The sequence below is a fragment of the Epinephelus fuscoguttatus genome, linkage group LG19 (assembly GCF_011397635.1).
Source record: "Epinephelus fuscoguttatus linkage group LG19, E.fuscoguttatus.final_Chr_v1".
Taxonomy (NCBI): domain Eukaryota; kingdom Metazoa; phylum Chordata; class Actinopteri; order Perciformes; family Serranidae; genus Epinephelus; species Epinephelus fuscoguttatus.
In genome coordinates this window covers 23,937,687-23,964,580 of record NC_064770.1, presented here as the reverse complement: position 1 = coordinate 23,964,580, position 26,894 = coordinate 23,937,687, and the positions used below count along the sequence as shown (strand labels likewise).

Genomic DNA, 26,894 nt, shown 5'->3' with positions numbered 1-26,894 from the left:
GAAGGAAATGTCAGATGAAGCAACCAGAGCTAGTCAGTGGATTTGGGTGAGGAGGAATAATGTCAGTTGGGGGTCAGCAGGGGGAACTACTAAGCAGGGTACATAACTCCTTGAGATTAGGTGGAGAGATCCACCAATCAGTCCTGTCAGAAAATCCAGCAAGAGGAAGGTTATTTAAGTGTGGGAGTGGCCTATTTGAATCCCTTTTGTTTGAGACCATGCCGCAAGGTGAGTGTGCTTGCTGTTCCTGTGAGTTTATCTTCTCTATCTCCTTTAACTTTAGCTTATATTTGAGTTATCCTATGTAACGTGTGAAATAGAGTATGGTGAATGTGCTAGGATAGGTAGTATCTGCATTGTCACTACCTGGAGCTCGTATAAACGGAGCCTGGGTTTATTGAAGGTGGCAGTGTTGTTTGGGCTGAGAAAGCCTGTGAGTTTATCTTCTCTCTCTCCTTTAACTTTAGCTTATATTGGAGTTATGCTTAGCCTGGTTCCAGACCATAGACCCCGCCCACTCAACTAAGTAGGCTTGCATTACTGGTCTGGCATACTTCAATGAATTTGCGATTTATCTCGTCCAAACGATGGATGGACCAATGAACGCCGGGGGTGGGGGCGGGTCTAGTGATTAGCCAATCAGTGCCACGCTGATGTCAAGCTGTATGCTGGTGGGTAACTGGTGAGGATAGCAACAATGGCGACTGCTACAGATCCTACAGACCACATTAATGATGCTATCGAGGTATTTTGCCACTACTCGCGTTAATGAAGGAGCAAATTAAGGAAGCTGCTAAAGTGGATTTAACCGCGATGGCAGCTGGGCGTGCACGACGACGCAGACATTTTAAACGGGCAATGCTTGCTTGTTTTCGGCACCCCTGAGGCATGGATACTAATGACGTCAGATTCTGGGTGAGTCGTTGATCTCTACTGATTGGTTACGGAAAACTCAAATTCCCTCCCCCTTGTAAATCGCCTTCAATGGAAGCCATGTCAGACTGAAGGTTCTGGGAGCTTCAGTCTGACACTCAGGCAAAGTTATGCTATGTAGCGTGTGAGCTAGGAAAGCTAGTATCAGCACTGTCTCTACCTGGAGCTCGCATGTACAGAGCCTGGGTTTGGTTGAAGGTGGCAGTACTGTTTGGGCTGAGAGAGCCATGCGTAAGTAAGGTAAAGGAGGTTATTGAGGTGGTGCGGGGAGCAGTGAGAGCTGGCATTAGGGGGATTGTCTCTGGGACGCCAGAGATCACTGTTTAGCCTCCTGGAGGTGTCGTGGGACCAACTACACAAAACACTGGTGGAGGTTCCCACCCGATGACCCCAAAGAGATGATATCAGGTAACAGTAGCTACATTTGAAGTACTGCATAAAAAACGTGCAAATCACTGAACTATCCGAAACAATTTAGTCCCCCTTGAGAAATAAATAAAATTGAAATTGAAATATATAATTGAAAAATCGCCTCATGACATCCCGGTAGAAGCGTACTTGTGTTACTGTTGGGACATCATGAGGCATCCCCGACACAGTGTCGGTTGTCGTCTACACTTTAAAACAGACTCCACTGGTTCAACTTTTAAAAATCAAGGTAAGAATTTGCATGCAGCTTTTTAAGAAGTTCTAACTGGATTTTCTGAGTCAGTCCTATGAGTCTTTTAAAATTTGACAAAGTCAATTAGTTTAGTGTCACATATGTGATTTGCTTTGACCTCTAAGTTGAACCAACTTAATATTTATCCAAAAGTTGTGGTGATATGTAGTGGTCAAATTATTTTATTTAAGGAATTCTATTTATTTCAATTCCATCCTACTCAAAAATATCATTTTTTTAATTTTTATTTTGACCAACTTCTTAGAATAAGTTGTCAACTGACTAAAACACGTTGACAAAACAAACTTCATTTTTTTTATGCTGAAAACTTCTTCATTTAAAGAGTTATCTACTAACCCCATGAATCATTTCACGTGAAAAAAAAATCTATTGGTTCAACAAAAATGAAGGTAACAATTTGCATGCAATTTTTAAGTAGTTCCAACTCTGTCATTTGTGAGCCAATCTTATCAGTCTTTATAATTTGATGAATTGAATTAGTTTAGTACAACTGCCATGTTTTGCTTTGACCTCGAAAAACTTAAGCTGAACCAAAAGTTGGTGATATTTAAGGTGATATTTAGTGGTCAAAGAGATATTCAATATAGCTACCTTTATTACACCCAACTCAAAAATGGTAAGTATGTTTTCGATTTGACCAACTTCTTAAAATAAAACTGTAAACTGTAATGTAAAAAACATAGTTTTTTAATGCTGAAAAACTTCTCTATTTTAAGTGTTATCCACTAGTCCTATAAATAATTTTTTAGAGTGTGCTCTGTAGGGCTGTCAAAATTGCTCAGAAATGACGTTCAAATATTCCTTCTAAAAATAACTCATAGGTTCGAACCATTCAAATTTTTTTCTTTTCCGCATTATGTCCACAAGAGGGCAAACTAATACAAGGAAACATAACTACTTGTAGGTATTTTTATTTCAACATAAACGTCTTTGAAAACATTTACATACCTACACATTAAAACACATAAAACAATTATCTATAACATTACGTTATAAACAAGCGTGGACCTCTAGCTCGCCACCCCTCTCTGACCCATCATGCAGTGCATTCAGTGCAGCGTCCCAGGCCAACGCCCACTCGCAAAGAGGACAGCTGCGGTGGTGTTTTTTTTTTTTTTTCTCCACAATTGAATATCAATTTTCACATTTGAAGGTCCATTTTTTTTTTCAAATTCGAATTTAAATTCGAATTTAGAATATTCGTTGACAGCCCTAGTGCTCTGACACACTACACAGGATAAAATTATCAATAATCACACATAACACTGATTATCACTCACAATTTAAGCTGACAGTAGGATGGCCGGCTGTAGTCTGAACTAGGCATTAGAATTTCCTTATGCAAATTAACAACTCACCTGCTGGCACCAGGAAAAGAGATGCAAAACCTGTGATTTGTAAAAGAACAGGGAAACTGAGGGGTTGTTGATGATATTTATAAAGTTGATGGCACGGCAAGCTACATCTACTATTTGTATTTACAGTACTTGATTTAAAGTTTTCTGTATATAAACAACCAAGTGTTTTTCAGTATTTTTGGCTAATATCTTTCATAAGTGTTTGGTACAGGCACAAGCCAACCATCCACATACTCACATTTACACCTGATGTCCTCTAAGAAGAAAGCTTTCTGCTGACCTGTCCTTTCGACTCTCACAAAAATAGTCTTAGATGCATTGTTAGGATGCATGTCGCTGAATATAGTATCAGGTTTGATGTCATACAGGTGGACCACAATGATTGGACGAGCCTGGCACAGACAGTTGGATGTACAAACACAGTTCTCTTTGAAAAGCAAAATCAAGCGTATTTCTCCATAGCAGCCATTCTTGAGTTTAATAACACAGTCCGTCTTGTTGGACTTGTTAGTGTTAATCGACTGATAATGTAGAAGGAACACCCCTTGTGAACTCTCCCAAAACCGAAAGTAAGGGAACAGGGGTGAGATGGGTCACGCGGAAGGTCAAATGTTTACGACCCTGCCCCCGGTCTCACCCAAGTCTTGATAAATGCTCCTTTCAGTCATCCTGTTGCCAAGAGGGGTAAAAAGGTCACTTGAGACTCCTCCAGGTCCTGGATGTCGATTAACATCTTAAAAGAATTCATCTTGGGGCAACACAGATTAACGACCAGATCAGGGTCGTGTCTTACCAAGTTTCTCTTGTAACCAACTTGAAATGTCTCTTGGAAGTTTTTCAGTTTTGTAGGTCAAAGTATCAGTGAATTATGAGTTCATGTTTTTAATCCCTCATTTAACATGAAGCCATATTGCCCTCTTGTGATGATAGTTAAGGAGGGTTCCCTTAAGAAATCCCATATTTAGAGTTAAAATATAGTTGGATTGATTAATCAACTTGTTTTGATGAATATGTGCCTTCTCATTTTGTTTTATTGTAACTGCAGGTTAGTCTACAGTGTGTGTATAAGAAACATTTATACTTGTGTTCCACTGATACATGCAGCATAATAATCATATTAAATTTAATTTGATGTTAAGAGCCGATTTTGACCATAATGGGAAGAGTATGTGTCTATCGCGCGTAACATGCTAAAGTATATAATCTCACAAATTAAAGTTTCATTAAACGTTCATTAAGTTTCCTCCGGAATAAAGTAATGTATAGACTAAGAGACCCGCCCTGCTTCGGACATGCCCCCTCAAGCTAGTGGGATAAAACTATTGAGCTTGGCGCATCTCCTCACTTTTTTTTTTACTCCTTCTACTTCTTCTTCTTACTTACTTACTTTCTTCTTTCTTTCCTTTTTCCTTTTTACTTCTTTTACTTTAATTTCTACTTTTTCTTCTTCTTTCTTTTGCCATCCCTCCTTCTAGTTATATTCTTTATGTCTGTAGCTGTTACGCTGTTAAACTCAGTTCCTGCATAACTTTCTTTTCTTATGATCGAAATTATTTTAAACTTTTAAGTTTTGCTCGACACGTCCAGGATTGTTTTGCCTGTCCTGAGGTTTCTTTCTTTTTGTCTGTGCCTTCAGTAACAAGCAACAAAGCCAGCCTATTGCAACATTTTTTTTTCTACATGTTGATAATAACTTTGATAATAATATTGAACAGCCGACGAGATTGTTTTCAACTTTATTATAAGCAGGGGTGTACTCAAGTAAAAGTACAATTACTGACAAAAAATTACTCAAGTAGAAGTAAAATTACTATTTGAGAAACCTACTCAAGTAAAAGTAAAAAGTACCTGGTTAATAATTTACTCAAGTACAAGTTACCTTCCGTTTGAATATTTTTTAGGGTGTGCGGACCAGTGCAAAATAATGAAAAAACAGCACTTGAGCAACTTTTTTTTTTTAAATGAAGCAGGTACCAATCTTCCACTCTCCATCTCCTTCACTCTACCCCTCTTTTCCTTACCTAACCTCTTCTTTCTCCATTTCCCTATCTGTAATTTGAGTGGATGACCTTGCTTTAAAAACAGAAATGACATCCCAACTTCTTTGTCTTTTCTACGTCTTTTTCGCTGTTAACAAAATAAATAAAAACCAATAAAATAAATAAGAAACCATTCAATATATGGTAAGCAATAGCACTATAATGTTCCCAAGTTCCATCCACAAATGTGTTTATAAAGGTATAACAGGTCCCTGTAGGACTTTCCTGCCAGATCACCAGGTGTCAGGTGAACTATTTTACAAATGACCATAACAGTAACAAAATGAAAATCCCATCTCTCCCTTGTTTTGTAAGAAATACGTCCTAAACCGGGATTATATGTGCATAAATCTCTAACATGCTAACTTAGTTGGCTCTTTTCAAATAAAAAGAAGCTCTTCATTTCGACCTGGCTCCGGCCATTTTTTTTATAATGTACACGGGTTTCACCGCTGGGTGGTGCTATTGCATTATACCAGTAAAGCCCCAGTTATCTGAACGGGCCATTTAACCAAAAGTTACAGGCCGCCACACCGAAATATCACCATTCCGACGGTCCGCCATCCCGAATTCTGGTCCTTGAGTCCTGACAGTAAGCTATAGCGAGCCTGCAGAAGCCGTATTTCCCATGCCCATGTCAGCGATTTTCACCTAGACTAATTCAGGCTGACTTTACCTGTTTTTCAGTGAACTCCTCTGGTAATTCTATTAAAAGGGATGGCATATAGACACACAATACTACAATGAGTACCGGGCCATCAAATCACAGCATCTGCGGTGAGAGGACACGCACTGTGTGCGCTTTTACGCAAGCGTGTCAAGGCGATCACGGATATTTGATGTGGGAAAGATGTAGCCAGATGTATTACTTGTTTTAGATACGTGGCTGTCCGTCCGTCCGTCCGTCTATAGCACGAGTCATGTGCGCCACTTCACCACCGACCTATGCGTAAAAGCACACCCCTCCTTGAGGCAATGAATGAGGAAATAATTGCCCTGGCGTTTAATCAGACCGGCGTTTAATATGCAAAATGGGGTCAAACCCCCGGCGGCTATTTGGAAATATACGGTAGTTGTAACGAAGGTAAATGGCAAATGTAGTGAAGTAAAAAGTAGATTACTGGCTTAAAAAATACTTGAGTAAGAGTAGAAGTACAGTTTTAAAAAAGGAACTTAAAAAGTACTCATTCCTCAAAAAAACAACTTTTTTACTCACGTGCGTTACTTGTAACGTGTTACTACCCACCCCGATTATAAGTGAGTTGCCACAGCTAAATAGATAAACTGCTGTTCGACCTGCTGCTCTATCAAAGTTTCATCAGAGCCAGCGGCTGCCAGCCACTTGTCCCAGTGGTTCTTTTGCCAAACCAAGAGAACCGACGTTTGAGGGCCACCTGAAGGACGTCGCAGTCAGGCTCAACCGCTTCTCCACCACTGTGTTCCAGCTGATTTCATTCTGCTGGGAAGTCCGGGAGCCGCAAAGTAACAGTCCAGGGGTCCTCGGAGAAGCGTTCGCCTGATTCAACGCTGCTAAGAAAGCAGGCAAAGAATTTCCCTCACCTGATGCAGCCACTGTGTTGTCACAAGAGTTGATGTCGAATAGGAGACTAAATTATCCTGATCTTAATTTAGATTTCCTTAGGTAAATGGTTTTGCGCATCTCTGCGTTCCCAATTTATCTATAGTCACATACTCTCTCTCACTATCACCAGACTAAATAACTGACAAAAGTGTTACCTCTTGTCTTGATCCATTTATACATACTGTTGTTTTTATGTTATTTCGTATCATCCTCCATTATTTACCACACATTTAGCCTAAATAAATCTTAATTTATCACCAAGTCGTTGTCTGTGTATATGTCTTTTGAGCAGGAGCTAAGATCATTGTATAGAGATTCATAACCCAGATACAGAGATTGAGTCATTATTGATAAGTGTACTGACAAATCAGTAATTGGTTTACGGAGTTATTAATTTGATTAGTCGCTTCCCTCATTAGGAGGGAGGTGCCCCAAACTTTATTACAAGTGCAAACGTTCTCTAAAGGTATTGCTCCTGTGTCTGTTACTATAGCTGTCATAAGCTTCTATTGGTCTGACATCATTGCCATTGCCATCTGTTACAGGTCCGAGCTTGGCTAATTACTCACCAAAATCTGATTGTCGGCTAACAACTAAAGAACTAAGGTGTCTGGGTATGAGCTGCCAAAAGAGAAACCTCTGGCAAATTTGTATAGGGTCATTACCTATGCCATTGAGCAGAGCCCTTAAATATCCATTGTCTCTCTAACTTAATTCACTGGGCTTACTGCCAGCAACTCTTAAGGTGGAACGTTAACTTGACGACATGAATCAATTGACACACCTTAAATATTCCATATGACAAGTTTGACCATTACTTTAGATTTTATATGACATACACTTTTAGTAATGAGTGGATCTTCAAACTTCGGCCGGGTTATGTGACACAATATATTCTAATCCTCATTTGGAAAAAAAAAAAGCGCTGTGGAGCATCTTTCCTGTGGGCTACAGCAACACTTAATCCGTGGGCTTGTCTGAGAAGGACTAAATCCACAAAACTATTTTTAAATTATTAATTGAGAGAGACTCTCTTTATTTTGTTTTGAAAATGTCGGTGTGCAGCCTCGTTCTATTGACGATAAACGAGGTGCAGACTTCCATCTGTGTTACCGGTAATGAGGAAATACAGTGAGTGTTGGACAGAGCAGTGAGTGACAACAACCCCACCCACATTTAAGAGTACTGCTTGTGTTGGGTCTAGGTACCATGTCTGAAGAGTTACTTTTGGTTCCAAAGGTACCATACCGAAAGTGTTTGGTGGAAACGGAGCTTAAGACCCCCTTCAGCCTTCTGATAGGTCCTGCAGGAATACGTGCCCCTGCAAATTTTGTAATAAGCACTGATTTCTAACCTGGAAATCCAGATGCCCCGCCCCTAGCAAATTTGAATTTGCACTGCACGGGAATGTGGCTCCGACAAGCAGAGCCCGCTGAATCGCCAATCAGACCAATCAGATAAGTTGATCTGACAGAGACGGGCTCTGGGTGGGCGTAACATGATGACGACAGCGCTGTGCCGTAGGAGTCGAAAAGTAAACAGCCAAGATGGCAGCTGCTGAAGGACAGCGTCCATTCAATTTAGCTTTGGAAGAAACGCTAAGCCAACTATACTCCTTGAGAGAGGAGCAGAAGACTGCCCTAGAAGCCTTCGCTTCCAGGAAGGACGTTTTTGCTGTTTTGCCGACGGGATACAGCAAAAGCATAACATATCAGTTAGCCCCACTGTTCGGCAAACAAATGGGGCTTAGTGCAATGAATACGTCACCTTGTTTTTTGCTCTGATTGGCCATCGTGCTATCCAATTGCGTGCGGCGGCATTTGAAATGCCTCAGTTAGTGCCGCCCCTTGGGTAGGAAGGGTGTATCGGTGAGGGCCAGACTCAAAATCTTTCTAGATTTGAGTCTGGATTTCCAGGCTAACTGATTTCTACAATGAGAAATCAAATTCAGAACCACTGTTAAGAGCAAAATACTCAGAACTCAACATCTACTAGCCTTAATGGTCTGATTGTCGATCAACATGTATTCTGTCCCTGATTCGTGTGCCATCTATGCACCACTGACAGATAGCTAACAGACAGGATTCAGAGAAAGTCGAACACAGTAGTAGATGTCAAGGCAATTGAATCAAACGCAACTGGACTTAGTTTTGTCTTAGAAGACGTTTCACCTCTTATCCAAGAGGCTTCATCAGTTCATGCTTGTCTAACTAGGCTGGAACTAGTCTGACAAACTGGTGTGGAAAATCCAGGTATTTAACCTCTGAGTAGGTCTTCACAAGGCCAATGATGTCATTGGTTCGTTAGTGCTCCAATGGTGTGTCAACAACGGTCGTTGAAACTCCTGCTGCTACGGTGGTCGACGGTGTCAGACTAGTTCCACCCTAGTCAGACAAGCATGAACTGATGAAGCCTATTGGATAAGAGGTGAAACGTCTTCTAAGACAAAACTAAGTCCAGCTGCATTCGATTCAATTGCCTTGAGATAACTATGATCTAGATAAATGAGAATATCCACAGGCACGGTAGTAGAGTTAAGGTGTTTTACTGAGTCCTTTTTCTCTTCTTTACATTCTTTTTGTAAAACTGAAATAAACACAAGTTACAAGGCTTTGGTTACAAGCAATTCTCGAAAATATAGCACAAATGAATTTTCATTCCTTATGTACACATGCTATGACAAGAAGCTACTTTTTTTTTTTTACTTTTAGCATTTTTACCCTTAAATGAAATTATCACAAAGTAGTTCGTTTTTAACTCAAACATATGCATTCTAAATTATAATTATGCACATTTGCACAAAACACAGAAAAGGTAATGAAACTTACAAGCAAAGGCTCTCCAAGGCAAAAACGAGAAGAAAAAGGGGAGAGGAGCTCTCTGTCTGACCGCATGGAGAAATTCTTCCACACTGCACTTTTCCTGGCTGATTTCTAACCTCGGACTCACATGATCTGAACTGACCACTCAGCAACATTTTACAATCAATAATGTTTTATACCACAAACTGCCACAAGGTGGGGCTAAAAAGAATGAATTTGAGGCCACAGAATGTGTGTCATGACAACATGTATTGTCTGGCAGCACTCTGAGGCTGTGTATTGGCTTCAGTGTGCCCTAAAACCATGTCTAACCCCATATAAACATTATCTGTTAAACCAGTTTACCCATGCCTTTATTATCTTGTTCTGGTCTTTCTGTTGCTGCAACAGTTAGATTCATTAAACCATGTGATCTCTGTCAGTTCAGGGAGGGGACAGTTATTATACAACGGCCCTAAGTATCTAGTGAACCAGAGAAGTGGATCAACTTGACTTCAAAAGTGGGGGGAAAAAAACATAAGTACATCTTAATTGACAAATACAATATTCTTTCCATTGATTCATTAAGTAAAATATTCTAGTACACAAATGACAAATAGTGGTTGTGCAGATATGTGTAGAAAAGGTAGAAAAGAGGTAGAACATTTAGGTTAATGGTCTCTGTGGTTTAAGGACCAAAGGGATGCCTTGCTACCCTTCTTGACACACTGCAGGCCAGAGTCCTGCATGGTCCCTTTTTGAAAACCCGCACCTGCACATACTTGCAAAGCTCACTACCAGAACCGACAGGCTACCTGTCAATATGTCAAAGTCAAAGTCAGACCCACAGTCAAAAGTTGTCACAATGACATTTAAGGTGTGCTGATTGATTCACATCATCAGCTCATGCATTGAGTAACATTACAAGTAAATGTCTCACCTTAAAAGTTGCAGTCGGCCCAGTGAATTAAGTTATTTTTTTCTCAGATTATAGCTGCTGCAAGAGGCAGCAAAAAATCCTTTTATTTTATAGTTACAGTCTAATAAAACTCTCCACGGTATGAACAGTGGTTACATGAGCCTCAAAACCTGCCACAACTCAGCCCTGAGCAGAGTGACCGTCCTCTATTGACCAATCAACGGACTGCAGTGTTCACAGCTCCACCTTTTAGTACCAGATCTGTGTGCTAGGTACCCCAACAGAGGGGGACCAAAAATGGGGACGGTGCAGAGCGGTTCCATTGGTACCATCCACAACTTTTCACAGTGGAAACGGAAAAAATGCGTACCGAAGCACTAACACCAAGGAAAAATGACCAGATCAGAGCAGCTTAATTTCCACTGTTAAAATTAGTATAAAACAATGACAGGCTGTCTGGAAGCTGCTTATGGCTTAACTTCATTTTTTTGAGGATAAAACCGATTTGAACTGTAGTATACTGCTCGGTGGAAACAGGTCTTATGTCGCTGGTTTGAATCCAACTACCTCACACCCCCACCCTTCTCCCCATATTTTCTGTTTGCCTCTGATCTATACTCACTTGAAAGCAAAAATGTCTAAAATTTCTCCCCAACAGAGGGGTGACCAAAAATGGGGACGGTTAGGAACGTTCCATTGGTACCATCCACAACTTTTCACAGTAGAAACAGAAAAATGTGTACTGAAAGGAACTGAACCGTACCGTAATGCTCTGTGGAAGCGGGGCTTTATTGTGCTCAATTTTAGGTTCATGCTGGTATTTTAGTTTCTACATGTTGACATGCTTTAATGGTCAGAAACATTTAATTTTCCTCATGCTGTCTGTGCTGGAAAACCTGTATTCACCCTCTGTCTGAGAAAGCTCAGTTGTAGCGCATGTCTCTTGAAGCCCTTCTCCCAAAAAAGCCCAGTCTGCTTTGATTGGTCAGTGTTTCCAGGTCTTCCACATCTCAGCGTCTCTGCACCATCATTGCCGATCAAGCATGATGAACCTGTTACATTTTTTTTATCATGTCTGTTGGAGTAACATTGACTGTTTGTCTCCACATAATGCTTAAATAGCTAAATGCTAACATCTGCATGTTAAAAAACTGATGTTGTTTATGTATGTTTATATATTTGCCATCCAAATATTTTCTAAATACTCAAATCTGAATCAAAATGGTGACCGACAGACTTCCCTGAAGCCGGGCCACTAGCATGGCTTAAAAAAGCCCAGATCGTGTTGTATGCTACCCATAACAAAGCTCAGCAAAAGTAGTAATAATATTTTACTGCAGTTAGCGTGCAATTCATGCACTGAGGTGTCATACTAGATTTCAGACATACTAAAAACCTCACATACAGTCAGTAGGCGATTTGAGTGGGAACGTCATCCCCCTTGTGAGCAAAATGACAAAAATTCCTCTTGCTAATCTGCCATCGCTCTCCAGCCTGGTCAAGGCCCAAGACACTGTTGGAAAGAGGAGATCCTGCACTTACTCATGATATCAGTTTTTTTTGCACTGCAAATATTACCCAAATATGTTACATTACTAACTGTGGCAGTCCCATGATTCTGCAAAAAAAAAAAAAGACCTTTAGGTTTGTGGCATGGTGGCTGCAAATTTACATGACAGAACCCATTGGTCTTCTAAAGGAGGACTACATGCTGCACTCTGGGGGCTGCCCCAAAGTGAAAAATACACTAAAAAGCCAAGGGACACTTTTATTTAGTAGCCACTGAGGGAACAACAAGTGTAGCATACCCAACAACATTGTTCAGGAAGATGAGAAAATACGTGGGAAGAACTGCAGCCCATTTGATGAACAAAGCAGCATGCACAGCAATGGACTTCACAGGATATTCGCAATTTGCATGATTTTTTTAATGAAAACCCCTTTTCATTGTTTTGATTTATGGACCCTTAAAGACTAAAGGAATACACATAATGAAAGAATGGACACACATTCAGACAGAGGGAGGGAGAGTGGCACTGTGGACGACCAGTGTGGCTGACCAGTATTTGCACCCAGCATGACTTTGGTGATAAGAGCTTCATAGCCAAGACTGAATTTACTCAGAATCAAACAAAACCCCAATATGGCCCAAAATGGAGATGATGCCAGAAATAAAATTTTATGAATCGCCCACTGCATACTGTTTTAGCCCACTAAATAGCATGTTAGAATGGAATTTCAAAGCCTGTAACTCAGAAAAGCAGCATTTTCTACTTTCTGGACGTGTTCCAGCATGAATATGATCAAAAATGACAAATTAATAAAGAAATCAATGAGAAGTCAACAACAGCAAAGATTACATGTTCCACTGATGTTAGCACACAGCTACAGGCAGCACTGTACTTGCAGCCGGGGAGTGACTGTAATGGAGTATAGCCATACTTTTTTGCTGTTTAAAATCCCCAATAAAAGCTTCTAAACACATGCCAATATGTTTGACTTAAACAGCATCAAACAATTGAAATGATGCCTGTTCCTATTTTTGGTATTTTTGTGTCCCTGTGTTCTTTTTTCTTGCATCAGTCAGAGGCACTTTGCTAACATGAATGAGCATAACACATACCTGCCATTTCCATTCATCTTAAAATAGAGACACATCTCTACTGAACCTTTAGCAAGCAATTAATATTACTGCCACCTGATGGCAGATGAGTGTTGAGGAAAAATAGACAACACAAAAAACAAGCACACTCTTAACCCTGCATACACCTTTTCATAGAGGGATTCTTTATCAACACTTTGGGAGTGCACTGACTGATGAGAGGGAAACAAAAAGTGACGCTAGAACAAGCCTATTATAATGTCTAACATACTGTTGTATAATTTACCAAAGGACAATATATTTGCAACAACTACTTGGACACCAGATAGATAGCATTTGTGGTGTCTGTTACTGTAAGAGCTTGGGTACTGTAATGTAGATTTATGTCAGGAAACTTAGCTTTAGGTAAGAACTTTTAGAGTTTTCAGTTAGAGGATTTAGACAAGAACAATGTTGGAAAATCTGTTGTTTATCTTACAGTCAAAATTAATGTTAATATAAACCAACATCAACCACAAAGAAGTCAAACTACATGTGGCACTCACAAAATGAAACTTTATTGAGGTGTATTGGACAGTATACCATATCACACACATTTATGCATTTAAAATCAATGTAGATTAAAACAGAGCAATTGTTGAGTAAATAACAAAAAAACAAATAAGCTAGTTTATTACTATAATCTAGACTAGTTCTCTCTACTTCCTGTATATGAATGAAGACATACACAAATCATTATTTTGCAGTAAGCAACAGTTTTGTCCTTGAACATGAAAGAAAAAAGTCTGTGTCAGATCTAACTCACAGCATGTATTGTAATGAAGGTTCAAGGTTTAAGTGAGACACCCAAAAAATCATTAAAATTTCATCACGCTGGTCTCAATCAATCAAAGTGAAACAAATAAAATAAAAACGTAAAAAAAAAAAAAAATGCACATATTCAAAAACAAGAAAAAAAAGTTTAATTATTCCCACACCATAGAAACCACCAGAGCTCTGTTTACACCAAACACTTCCGGTAGGGTACCATTGGAACCAAAGTAACCCTTCAGACATGGTACCTAGACCCTAGAATTTCCACTGCAAACAGTACTCTTAAATGTGGGCGGGGTTGTTGTCACTCACTGCTCCGTCCAGCACTCACTGTATTTCACAGAACGAGGCTGCAGGCAGACATTTTCAGAACAAAATAAAACAGGCTGCAGTGAGAGTCTCTCTCCATGGGATATTTAAAAATAGCAAGTTTGTGAATTTAGTCCTTCTCAGGCAAGCTCAGGGGTTTAGTGTTGCTGTAGCCCACAGGAATGATGCTCCACAGTGCTTTTGTTTTTTTTTTGTCGGAGTAAGGATAGAAATATATGCAGTTCAGATAACCTGGTCAAAAATTAGTATGTATAAACACTTGAAGATCCACTCATTACTAAAAGTGTATGTCATATAAAAACTCAAGAAATGGTCAAAGTTGTCACAGTGACATTTAAGGTGTGCTGATGGATTCATGTCGTCAGCTCATGCATTGAGTAACATTATAAGTTAACAGTCGGCCCAGTGAGTTATTTTTTCTCAGACTCCAGCTGCTGCAAGAGGCAGCAAAACATCCTTTCATTTTATAGTTACAGTCTAATAAAACTCTCCACAGTATGAACAGTGGTTACATGAGCTTCAAAACCAGCCACAACTCAGCCCTGAGCAAAGTGACCGTCCTCTACTGACCAATCAACAGACTGCAATGTTCACAGCTCCACCTTTTAGTACCAGATCTGTGTGCTAGGTACCCCAACAGAGGGGGGACCAAAAATGGGGACGGTACAGAACAGTTCCATTGGTACCATCCACAACTTTTCACAGTGGAAACTGAAAAACGACGTAACAAACTGAACTGTACCATACTGCTCGGTGGAAACAGGGCGTATGTCTCTGGTTTGAATCCAGCTCCCTCCACCCTTCTCCCCACATTTTCTGTCTGCCTCTGACCTATAATCACTTGAAAGTAAAAATGTCTAAAATTTCACTGCATGTAATACACAACAACAAGCAAACTCAAGTACATTAAAACTCAAAAAGAACAGGGATACGATAACTTGACAAAAATGGTTGAGATCAAATCCAGAGGTAAATAACACGTCCTCACACACATCCAAAACTTCTGTGCAGAGCCTGCTAAACAGTAATCAAAAAGATGAAAAAAAGATCAGCAATAGATCTTTGTCAAGTCTAATTAGACTTGACAAAGATCTATTGCTGATTGAAACGTTGTCACTGAATAAACTGGGAGTCGCGAGCCTTTTTTTCATCTATCAAATCCAGAGGTGTCATGTCTCTGAGGGATCGGTGTGCCCACAGGGACCTTCAGTGGGTGATCAGGCATCTGCTGATTCTCTCCACTGAGCAAACCTGAAACGTCCACCAGAGAGACAAACAGTGAAGTTGTGACATTGAACAGTAATGAATTACAGCAGGGCTGTCATATCCTCTCCCATCATCGACTTTGATCATGAGTTTCACTAAAACTTACCTATGCACACGTCATGAATGGGTTGCTGGGACGGGTGGATCAGCACTAGTATAATTAAAAGCATTGTTAGCATTATTCAGAACAGTTCATAGTCAAAGAATTATGTGGACGTTTGAACAACAGTTTTACCTCATCGGTGGTGGTGCTTTTTTCAGCTTTTTCTTCAGTTCATCACTGTAGTTCTTCACCATCTGGAGCTGACCTGAAACGTCTATGAAAAAAACCCAACAACATATTGTTCACCAGTGCACTATCAATTATTAAATGATTGGAAATGTGGTGACTTATTCATTTCAATTAAATATTTTCAATTTAAATGTTCCATTTCAGCTTGTTCTCACTCCCAACTCGTCAAATACCACCACTTTGTCAGTGACTTTGGCGACAGATACAGACATATAGAGGCACCTTTTGCGGAGGTATGATACGCACTGGGCAGCAGCTATTTCTGATGCTGCTGGCAACTGCCACAGTATAAAGAGCCAAAAAGTCCCTATAGGGCAGGTGAGAGGGTGGATGGGAAAAACAAACACCGGACACACACCTGGTAGTTCACTGTCCGTGTGAAACCAAAGCTCAGTGGAGTTATTAAAAATGTAGTTGCTGGGATACCGTACTTATTTTAAGACAAACCATGGTGTTTTTTCTAAACCTAACCACGTGCTTTTGTTGCCTAACCTTGATGAAATAAACCAAAAGCAAGGTGTTTTAACTATTATTTTGAAAAAGACTGTATGCATGTTACAAGCAGAGCTGTACATTTTCCAGAGAAAATAAAAATATATTTTAAAAAGACATAATGTATGTAATATACACTGTCCGTGAATGTCCAAAACCAACACAGGAGGCTACCTAGCATGTCATATTTTGACGTTTAGAGTTACTGACAAAACGGCAGTATTTGGCGAATTGGGATGAGAGCGCATTGTCCATTTACCTGGGATTGAGTCACCATCTGTATTGAGTGACTGCTTGATTGATTCCTGCATTGTGTTCAGTTCCCCCAGGATCAGCACCTAAATTAACAAATTCTTCATCACTCTTCACTCACACAGCCAAATATTGTGTTCAAGATGAACTAAATCTAACATGAATGAACTGTTTAGATGTGTGTTCAGAGGGCAGCTCAGACTGGACATATTGGCTAATTGGGGGTTTAAGCTCAAAGGGCTAAAGCCTTATTGTTTCTGTGTCACTTTATGATTATCATTATTTTTATTATTATTTTTCTTGTGATTTCTTTTTGCAAATTCCTGTGAGATGGTGCATCGTAGACCAAGCAAATTTTCTCCAATGATTGGAAGTTGTGTGCAATTGCTGCCTAAGAAATATAACTCCAAGCAACCTGATGGGGGCACTGTAATTAACGGTTAACTTTAATAGTTATAACTCCTACATCGTGAGTGGGATTGGCTTGAAACGTAATTCACAAGTCCAGCTCAGTGTGTCCTAGAAAAATCCTCAAAACCTATTAGGCTCACCTGGTAAGATTTTGAATAATTGATTTTTTTGAAAAACAATTTTTGTGACATCTCCTTGTAAACCATTGGTCCAATTTGAACCCAATTTTCTGTGGATCATCGCTGGACCAAGCCTGTCACAATTTCTGAAAAGCTTGTTGATATCTCATGGTGTTTTGAAGATAATGACACAATGAACCTTAGAGGGGGCATGGCTCAGCGTAAAAATAGACCTAACTCCATAACCGTTGAGCCACTCAACACAAAACTTGCAGGAAATGCCTAAAGAGGTTCCAGCAACATACCCTGAAAATTTAATTTAAAGCAACCACTAGGAGGCACACACATGCAAAAAAATGTGTGTGGCACAACATGAATCAGGCTATAAATCAAAATTGCTTTTAGTCCAAAACTTATGGGGTGCCATTTGTAAAGTGGCTCACGCTGAAAATAACATCAACATTTTGCCACATTTAGCTTCAAACAATGTTTAAAAAAGTATTGTGAATTTTTTAATGTCACCTTTTACCACATTTACAGCAATATTTGTTAACTTAGAAATATATTAAATAGTTAAATCTAAATATTAAATGTGGCACCTAAATGTTAAATGTTAAATCTGAATATTAAATCTAAATCTAAATCTAAACCTAAATGTTAAATCTAAATGCTAAATCTAAATCTAAATGATAAATGTTAAATCTAAATGTTCTGGGCGAAACTAAATATTTAGCTAATATGCAAATTCACACTGCCGGTCACCGGAAGTACCAAAATAAAAGCTTGAGATGGTCAGACTGTATTTATAGAATCAAATAACGAATTAAAACCAACTTATCGGGGGAAATGAACACTTGAACATACATTAGCGTGATAGCAACTACCTAAAATAACAAGAAACATGCTTGGAGAAATTTTATTTGACGTGTACTTTGAGTTGTTAGTGTCCCTTGGGAGGGACTAACAACAACTAACAACTAACAACCGTTACCTCTTAGCCCTGTTAGTGGTGTCTGTAATGACTCATTAACTCTTAAACGGTCCGTGAAAAAATATTTTTTTCCAGTGGATATCTTAGTTACAACATCATTGAGCTAGCAAAGCAGTTTTGTGTTGCGATGTGTGGTATTTATTCAGTTTTGGGAAATCACGATGTCTAGAAAGCATCAGTGGCTGCAGCACTGCAGCATCATCGTCATCTGTTAAAAGCCTCCCGTTATGGGATACGACATGAAACTACTCCAGTTAGCTCAATCATGTTGTAACTAAGACATCCGCTGGAAAAAATATTTTTTTCATGGCGCGTTTAGAGTTAATGAGTCATTACAGACACCGCTAATTAGCCCCGCTAATCTACGATAACCATGTTATTAACTTCAGAATGTGATAGTAATGTTTGTTCAATCATTGTGTTTATAGACTTTACAAACACCAGATTAGTCTAAACAGTGATATAGTGACATGAAAAATGTGAGATATGCATATATTTATGTAGCTACACTCTGCTGGTTTTCTACCCGGAAGTATTTGTAAACAGCAAGGTGATTCCCTCTGAAGGGACACTAACAACTCAAAGTACACATCAAATAAAATTTCTCCAAACACGTTTCTTGTTATTTTAGGTAGTTATTATCACGCTAATGTATGTTCAAGTGTCCATTTCCCCCGATAAGTTGGTTTTAATTTGTTATTTGATTCTATAAATACAGTCTGACCATCTCGAGCTTTTATTTTGGTACTTCCGGTGACTGGCAGTGTGAATTTGCATATTAGCTAAATATTTAGTTTCACCCAAAACATTTAGATTTAACATTTAGATCTAGATTTAGCATTTAGATTTAACATTCAGATTTAGATTTAGACTTAATATTTAGATTTAACATTTATATTTATATTTAGCATTTAGATTTAACATTTATATTTAGATTTAATATTTAGATTTAGATTTAATATTTAGATTTCACATTTAACATTTAGGTGCCACATATTTAGATTTAACTATTTAATATATTTCTAAGTTAACAAATATTGCTGTAAATGTGGTAAAAGGTGACGTTAAAAAATTCACAACACTTTTTTAAACATTGTTTGAAGCTAAATGTGGCAAAATGTTGGTGTTATTTTCAGCGTGAGCCACTTCACAAACGGCACCCCATAAAAACTTGTGAGATATGTTAAATAATAATGTTAAAGCAATTGTGTAAAATTATTTTGAAATTGCTCAAAAGGGGGACACCAAAACACAAATTTGATTTTTTAGAATTGTGGATGAAGACAAAAATGTGCAGCACATGTTTGATTAATTGTATGAAGTATTTCAAAATGTGACAAACCATCAAGTTTTCCAACTGCTCCAACATAACATTTTTCGCCCTCTGAAACATGATGTCCTTTGATTCTCGTACATGGTTCTCAATAGTGCTCCTCATGTTTTTCAGCGAGCCTCCTCCTCTAATTTCTGCTGCTTCTAAAATAAAAAAACAACAACATTTAATTATGTCAGTCAAATTTTTCAGCACAATCACATTAAATGTAGGTATGTAGTAATATTGTGTCAGGTTGTAAATGTCACGGTCTACTATCTTACCTCTGTAGCATTCTAGCATGTTTTCCTCGATTGTCTCCATCAGACTGTTGTAGATCATTTTCTTTTGCTCCCGGATGGTTTTGTTGAGTATTGTCTTCATTTTTTCTTCCTTGGAGAGACCACAAATTATACAGATTCTTTATTCTTTATCCTCTCTAACTCCACGAAGACGCCGATGTCCTCGCTCCCCTCCTCCTCTGTTAAATGGTATTTCCTGGCACACTACATCATCAGACCATGTGATGTTTGGTATTGCTGGATTCAGGAAGCTCTCGACTTTTCAAAAATAACATCGTTTTTCTTTTATTTCTTATGTATTTCGCACGAGAGCAGCCTAAACACACATATTCCAAAATTGCATCATGCTGTTTTTTGCGGAGAAAAGTTACAGGATTACATGCAATCTCATGAGCAGCTGTTAGCAGGGACTTAGCTGTTTTATAAAAGGTATAAAAGGTCTCACTCTACCACTATTTTTGGCTGAGATACACCGTCTAGAAAGTGGGATCATAACTTTCACATTTCATGTGGCTTTATTCTGGTGACGTTTTATGGTGTTTCTATGTCAAAAACAACATCAGCTCACAATCACGCCTGATTTCAATATGGTACAATGTTAGAAGCTGGCTGAGTGTTGTTTAATCACTGACAGTACTGTTTTGAAGCCGAGAGACCAGCTTATCTTTTGGAGCTCCGCCTGGATCTTTTCATGGAAAAAAACACTGTAGAATGGTCATACTTTGTGCTTTCTTCTTCAAGTTTGAAACAAGTGTTCATTAATAGTGTACCTACAGCCCCATACTGTCATTTACTTGCACAGATGAAGCCACAGACAGTTATTCATCCTGAAAAGCATTTTTTTATTGTAGGCAGACCAAAATCTTCAATTTTTTACTGACTTCAGAGGCCCATTACTCTGTCTCTGTATCACCTAGAGTGTTTCTGACACTTTCACAAAAAACTTCAAGGATTTTTCTTTCTGACAAGACCTCATGTATACATGTAGTCTGCGCAGTCCAGAAGCTACAATCATTTAAATTTGGGTATGTCATTTTAGGCATTTTTGCTACAAAATGGGGGTGGAGTGCGAGCCCCATTAGTTGTTACCACGGTAACAACAACTCTCCCAGGGGTCCACACAAAATGCAAAAACAAGACAAGTCATTGAATGATCACATCATTGTATAGGTCAGGAGACATTATACAGGATGGTGACTATTAAACAGTATTATTGCACGTGTGCCTTGGGATGATCATGATAAAAGGTCACTTTTATGTTCATGTTCATGGGCAACAGTTCTCGTGAACATCCCTGCAGTCACCATGCCAACAGCCAGCAGGCTCCATTAAACATGTGCCATGTTTGGTATTGTGTTGTTTGATAAAACTGCACATTTTAGAGTGGCCCTTTACTGTGACCATCCCAAGGCACACCTGTGTAGTAATGATGCTGTTTAATCAGCATGTTGATATGCCTATGCCACACCTGTCGAGTGGATGTATTATCTTAGAAAAGGAGAAGTGCCCATTAACATGGATTTGAACAAATTTGAGAGATATATCTACTGAGTGCATAACAAGATTTAAACCTGTGGAAAATTGGAGCAATTGTTTATTATACTTTTTGATATAATAATGGAATAATGAATAAGATGGTACCATCGTCAGCTTTTACCTCTGTCTTGAGAAATATCAGTTGCAGTTCGACATCTTTGTACTCTTGCCTCTCTTTCATCAGCCTCTCTGTTTCAAGTGAAAATGAGTTGATGATCCCGTTGAATGGTCCACGTTTTGCTTCATTTCTGAAACATGTTAACAGTTTGAAATGTTTCATACAGGAAGTGTTGACAAGTTTGTGTTTTGATAATATAATTTGTATTAATGCATTATATTACATAATCTGTACAACTGTATGATGCAAAATTTGTTAGGTCTCCATAGCTTGTAAAGATTAGCCAACACAGGGTTTTATGTTTTCATGAGGTCATTTCTTACGGGAAGGTCTTCTTGAATTCCTCATCAATGCTGTCAGTCAGGCATGAAGTTAACTCCATATTGAGGTTTATTTGTTTTCTGTTCTTTGGTTTGTGAGTGCCGTTTTTCTGAACTACACACTTAAGTATCTTGTGAAAAGCGCTGCCCTTCATTTTCTGAAAAAATAAAAAAAAAAGATAATAATAAATAAATAAAACAGAAACTTGTTAAAGACATAAATTCATATGTGATGCAAAATCAGTTATTTTTATGTAATTATGATTTAAATACATACAGGATGTAAGACCGACTTCAAGAGTCTGTCCCAGGAACTTTTGGATTTTTCAACCCCCTCAGTGAGGCATCTTTCAAAGGTGTCATAAGTCTTCTGCATGGTCTGTCTGACTTTTTCAAGTTCCTGCACCATCTTTTCTTCCAGCTCTCTGCATACATCTGTGTTTCTGTCAGCCTGAAATCAGATACAACACATTCAGTATTTAAAGCAGTGAAACTATACTGCTACCTGATTTGTTTTTTTTCTCCCCTCATCAAATAAGTGTTCCCAGCACGTGGACAGACTTCACAGCTTACAACAAGCTTAAAACGTGTATGGTAATAAAACACAACACTCACCAGCAAAATTCAGTGCCCAGCTGATCAAGGGCCCATTCCATTAAAACAAGTTTACCAAATAAGACAGGCTGGTTTCGGTTAGTCTGACTCATTTTCAGTTTATTCAGTTCCATAAATCAAATTCAACATAGTTCAGCCTCAGTTACTATGGCAACTTATGTGGGGAAAATAACCCTGACCAGGGCCTGCTAACTGTCAGGCTAAGCCTGAGCTGTTGATTAATAACCACAGTTCCTGTAACACTGACCCGACTGGAAAACAATGACTGGTGATTGGTGTAGTTTATCTAACAATTTAAAAAATTAAAATAATTTTGAATATGGAGGCCTAATAAAATATAAATATATATCTGATAATTATAGCAATGAAGTAATAAATATATTAAATACATGAAAACATTTCAGAGATGTCAGACGGCTCATTTTGGTTGGTAGACTCCCATTGAGAGTTGTAGTGTCTTTGAGCTGTAATGTCCTGACCAAAGAATGTCCAGTGATTCATTGTAACGAGCCTAAAACCCAAGAACACCTTTAAATCGACTGTTATGGAGCACAAGAGGTATAAATTGTATTAAAAGTTCTGGGCATTTTAACATATCTTATAACTCTGTCATGTGTGGCCTCTCTGATATTTGGGTGACCCCAAAACATAAGGAACTGTTTCAACTCATTTTCAGCTTTTTGTGTTTCAAATTATGGAAAACCAGATGTGCAATGGTCATACAACAGACTGTCATTAACAGTGATATGGTTGTTGAACAAATACTCACCGACCTCCAGAGGAGGATAACCATGGACAGAACTCAACGCCCTCCCTGGCATATACTGGACATATAACACGGACTGAAGGACAATTCTTTCTAAATAAGTGATAGGAAGTTTGTCATAGATGATGAGGAAATCCCAACAATTAGGGAAAAGTCAGTAAAGAGCTTAGGTAGGTGATACAATGTGGAGTTGAATGATGAGGAACAGGTGGTGAAATTTAGGAAAGATGTGGCAGAAGGATTGGATAGAATAGATAAATCAGAACTTCCAGGAAAGTTGAAGTTGTGGTGTTTGCAATTTGGGCTATAGCCTAGGTTAATGTGGCCATTGTCAATTTATGAAATGTCAGGCTGTAAAGTTAGCTTGTCACAAGGCCGATATACATGGCAACATAGCCAGGTGTTGAAATGTTTAGCTGCAGGCATCAAAGAGAAACGAAGACAGGTGAATTCAGAAGGTGTTAAGGATAGGAGTTTAGTAATTCAGTTTGTCCGTGAGGGGGAGAAATACAGAAGGGATAAGTTAGTGAGGAGGCAAGGGTGTGGCCGCCTAGAAGGTGCTTGTGATTGGGAAATGCAAGTAGATTTAGGGGGAAAGCTTGTTGTTCCCCAGGAAATAGTTTGTACCAGGCAGAGGCCTGACTTAGTGTTGTGGTCAGTGAGTCAACGGATAGGTTATTTCATTGAGCTGACAGTTCCTTGGGAAGACTCAGTGGAAGAAGCCTATGAAAGAAAAAAGCTTAGATATGCAGACTTAGGAGCAGAAGCTGAGCAGCGAGGATGGAAGACTAGGATTTGTCCAGTGGAAGTGGGGTGTAGGGGATTCATAGCAAGATCAGCTGTCTCGCTCCTGGGGGAACTCGGAGTGCGGGGACAGAGTTTGAGGAAGACAGTGAGGGAAATGTCAGATGAAGCAATTAAATGTAGCCAGTGGATCTATAAGAGAAGAAATAATGTCAGCTGGAGGCCAGCAGGGGGAACTACTAAGCAGGGCACATAACTCCTTGAGATCAGGTGGAGAGATCCACTTCCTCTCAGGAGGAAGTCCAGGAAGAGGAAGGTTATTTAAGTGTGGGAGTGGCCTATTTGAATCCATTTTGTTTGAGGCCATGCGGCAAGGTGAGTGTGCTTGCTGATCCTGTAAGAGTTTGGTTGAAGGTGGCAGTGCTGTTTGGGCTGAGAAAGCCATGTATAAGTAAGGTAAAGGAGGTTGCTGGGTTGGTGCGGGGAGGGGAGCAGTGAGACCTAGCATTAGGGAGTGTCTCTGGGACGCCAGAGATCACTGTCTAGCCTCCAGGAGGTGTCGTGGGACCAACTAGACAAAACACTGGTGAAAGGAGGTTCCCACCCGATGACCCCAAAGACATGCTAGTTATCACTGCTCACTGGTTTGTATAGTTAAGCCTTGCCATATTAGCTTATCATAGGGCTTAGGTTATTCACTGAGTGTTGATCCTTTCTCTAGAGCACAAACTTCTTGTGTTTATTTGACCTTAACTATTACAGACAAAGAGTTGTGCTGCCTTTCATATTTATTGTGTGTTGCCCCTTTTAGTTTTGCATCATTATTTTATATTTAACTTGTATATTATTATTTCTAATGCTTGTACTTGTTTTTGAAATTTAATAAAGTTTATTTTAAAAATAAAATAACTTTACCATTGACTTTGTCACATGCTGCCATTTTATTTTATTTAATGATAGATTATATGATACAAACCTAAATGTTATGGTATGTGATATCAATGTGTAGTTTTATAACTAAGTTCGGGAACAAAGACCACACCTCGAACACATCCCATTTCAAACCAATAGCATTTAAGCACACCTGATGCATTCTCTTTCCCTTCGACACATTTCTCACATCAACCCAGTGGCGTAAGGCAGTTACAGCAGGCCCCAGTGCACGCTATTGAGGGGCCGTATTACGCCCTAGTTACAAATTATGAAGCACACACACACACACACACACACACAAAATTTTTAGTTTTTTAAATAGTTTATATAGAATAAGTTTATAATTTTTCATAGATTGACACTGTTTTACAAAATCAGAAAGCCATGATGGAGATGGGTTTGCCTTATTTAGGGCATGTATGGAAAATAGCACCATTTTTGTTTTAAGCTACCTGGAAACCCAGCCTTTATCCCTCAACCCTCAGTCATCCATCCCTTCATCCCTCAACCCTCATAGCTTAATTTCTCACTCTACATCCCTTGATCCTGGTCCTGTCGTCCCTAACCTTTCATCCATCTGGCCCTCAACCCTCATCCCTGCTACTCTTCATCCCTCAACCTTCATCCCTCAACCCTTCATCCCTCATCCATTCAACCCTTGACCCTCAACCCCCATCCCTCATCCCTTCATCCATTCGGCACTCGACCCTTAACCCTTCATCCCTCAACCCTTTATCCCTCATCCCTCATCCATTCGACCCTCATCCCTTCATCCCTCATCCCTCAACCCTCCATCCCTCATCCCTTCATCCCTTCAACCCTCATCCATTTACCATTTGACCAGAATAGTCAAAAAAGTAAACTTAGATGTTTTTAGTTTATGTTTCTTAAATGAAATAAGTAGAGGTTTAGACTTTTGTCCCAACTGATTTGTTTAGTTTATTCAGGTTTGGAACTTAAATCCCCACTTTTCTTTACTGCAAAAGATGCTGGGTACAGCACCTTTACATTCTCTCCTCGTTGGGAACAACTGAACAGAGACACTGCCGCTTATGGAATAAAAGGTGTTTCATAAGTCTTGTAAACGTGTGGAAAAGTTTCATAACTGTGTGAAAAAGTTTTGTATGCTTGCATTCAAATCCGTGAATTTGTAAAAAATATTTGAACAAATGCATTTTATTTTTGAATCCGTACAGAGATCCGTAGCTGTGCATGACATTTTGTGAACAAATGAAAAAGATTTGCACAATTATGAAAATATTTTTGCAGTTGTGAATCAAATTTTTACACTTACAAATTTTTTTTACAGTAACGCATCAAATTTTCACAGGCCACTGTGTGGGAGGTACTCAGTGATTCCCATGGGGCGGACATTGACAGTATGACATCATGCATTACGGATTATATTAACTTCTGTGTGGAAAGCACCGTACCCACCAGGACTGTACGCTGCTTCTCCAACCAAAACCCTGGATCACTCCAGATATAAAAGCTCTCCTGAAGGAGAAGCGGAGAGCTTTTATATCTGGAAACAAGGAGGAGCTGAAGGCTGTGCAGAAGGAGCTACGGAGAAACATCAGGCGGGGAAAGGAAGAATATAAAAAGAAGATGGAGGTACAGCTGCAGCAGAACGACGTCAGCGGAGTCTGGAGAGGTCTGAAAACCATCTCAGGACACAAACAGCCAGACTCCCAGGCCAGAGGCGACCAGAAGTGGGCGAATGATCTGAATCAATGATCAGTCTGCCCCTCCCCTGGCCCAGACATCACGGCTGCAACCCCCCTCATTCTCACCTTCATCTTCCCCCCCACCTACACTCCTGGCACGCTGCTTCGACACCTCCCCCACCCCCGCTCCCCTGGACATCTTACCACCCCCACCCCTCCCCCCACCTCATCACCCCCACCCCCGGCATACAGCCCCCCTGCTCCAGCTTGTCCTTCACTACCTGTCAGGTGAGAGATCAGCTGAGGAAGATAAAGACGAGGAAGGCTACGGGTCCAGACGGCATCAGCCCAGGCTCCTGAAGTCCTGCGAGACCAACTGTGCGGGATAGTTGAAGCCATCTTCAACCTGAACCTGAGGCTGGGGAGAGTACCACAGCTGTGGAAGACATCCTGCGTGGTACCTGTGCCCAAGACTCCGCACCCCAAGGACTTCAGCAGCTTCAGACCGGTGGCATTAACATCGCACCTCATGAAGACTCTGGAGCACCTGGTCCTGTCTCATCTCCGCCCCACAGTAGGCCCTACACCAGCCTGGCATTGGGGTGGACGAGGCCGTCATCTTCCTCCTGCATAGAGCTCTTTCTCACCTGGAGAAGCCTGGAAGCTCTGTGAGAATCATGTTCTTTGATTTCTCCAGAG

General features: G+C 39.7%; 1 protein-coding gene and 1 long non-coding RNA gene across 2 annotated transcripts in view; one reads left to right on the top strand and one right to left on the bottom strand.

Annotated features, from left to right (window-relative positions):
- The window catches only part of LOC125880103 (uncharacterized), a 148,233-nt gene extending 132,912 nt beyond the window's left edge, over nt 1-15,321 (top strand). The window contains exons 2-3 of the long non-coding RNA XR_007448012.1: nt 13,748-15,028; nt 15,226-15,321. This is a non-coding gene — a long non-coding RNA (uncharacterized LOC125880103). The remainder of the gene's footprint in view (nt 1-13,747; nt 15,029-15,225) is intronic.
- LOC125880101 (nuclear GTPase SLIP-GC-like) overlaps nt 15,229-26,894 on the bottom strand; it is a 31,029-nt gene continuing 19,363 nt past the window's right edge. The window contains exons 10-18 of the mRNA XM_049562378.1: nt 21,748-21,921; nt 21,474-21,628; nt 21,154-21,280; nt 19,479-19,587; nt 19,225-19,358; nt 16,369-16,447; nt 15,561-15,642; nt 15,432-15,476; nt 15,229-15,310 (exon numbers count right to left, since the gene is read on the bottom strand). Of these exons, the coding sequence (XP_049418335.1) occupies nt 15,443-15,476; nt 15,561-15,642; nt 16,369-16,447; nt 19,225-19,358; nt 19,479-19,587; nt 21,154-21,280; nt 21,474-21,628; nt 21,748-21,921 (894 nt within the window). The 3' untranslated portion in view covers nt 15,229-15,310; nt 15,432-15,442. The remainder of the gene's footprint in view (nt 15,311-15,431; nt 15,477-15,560; nt 15,643-16,368; nt 16,448-19,224; nt 19,359-19,478; nt 19,588-21,153; nt 21,281-21,473; nt 21,629-21,747; nt 21,922-26,894) is intronic.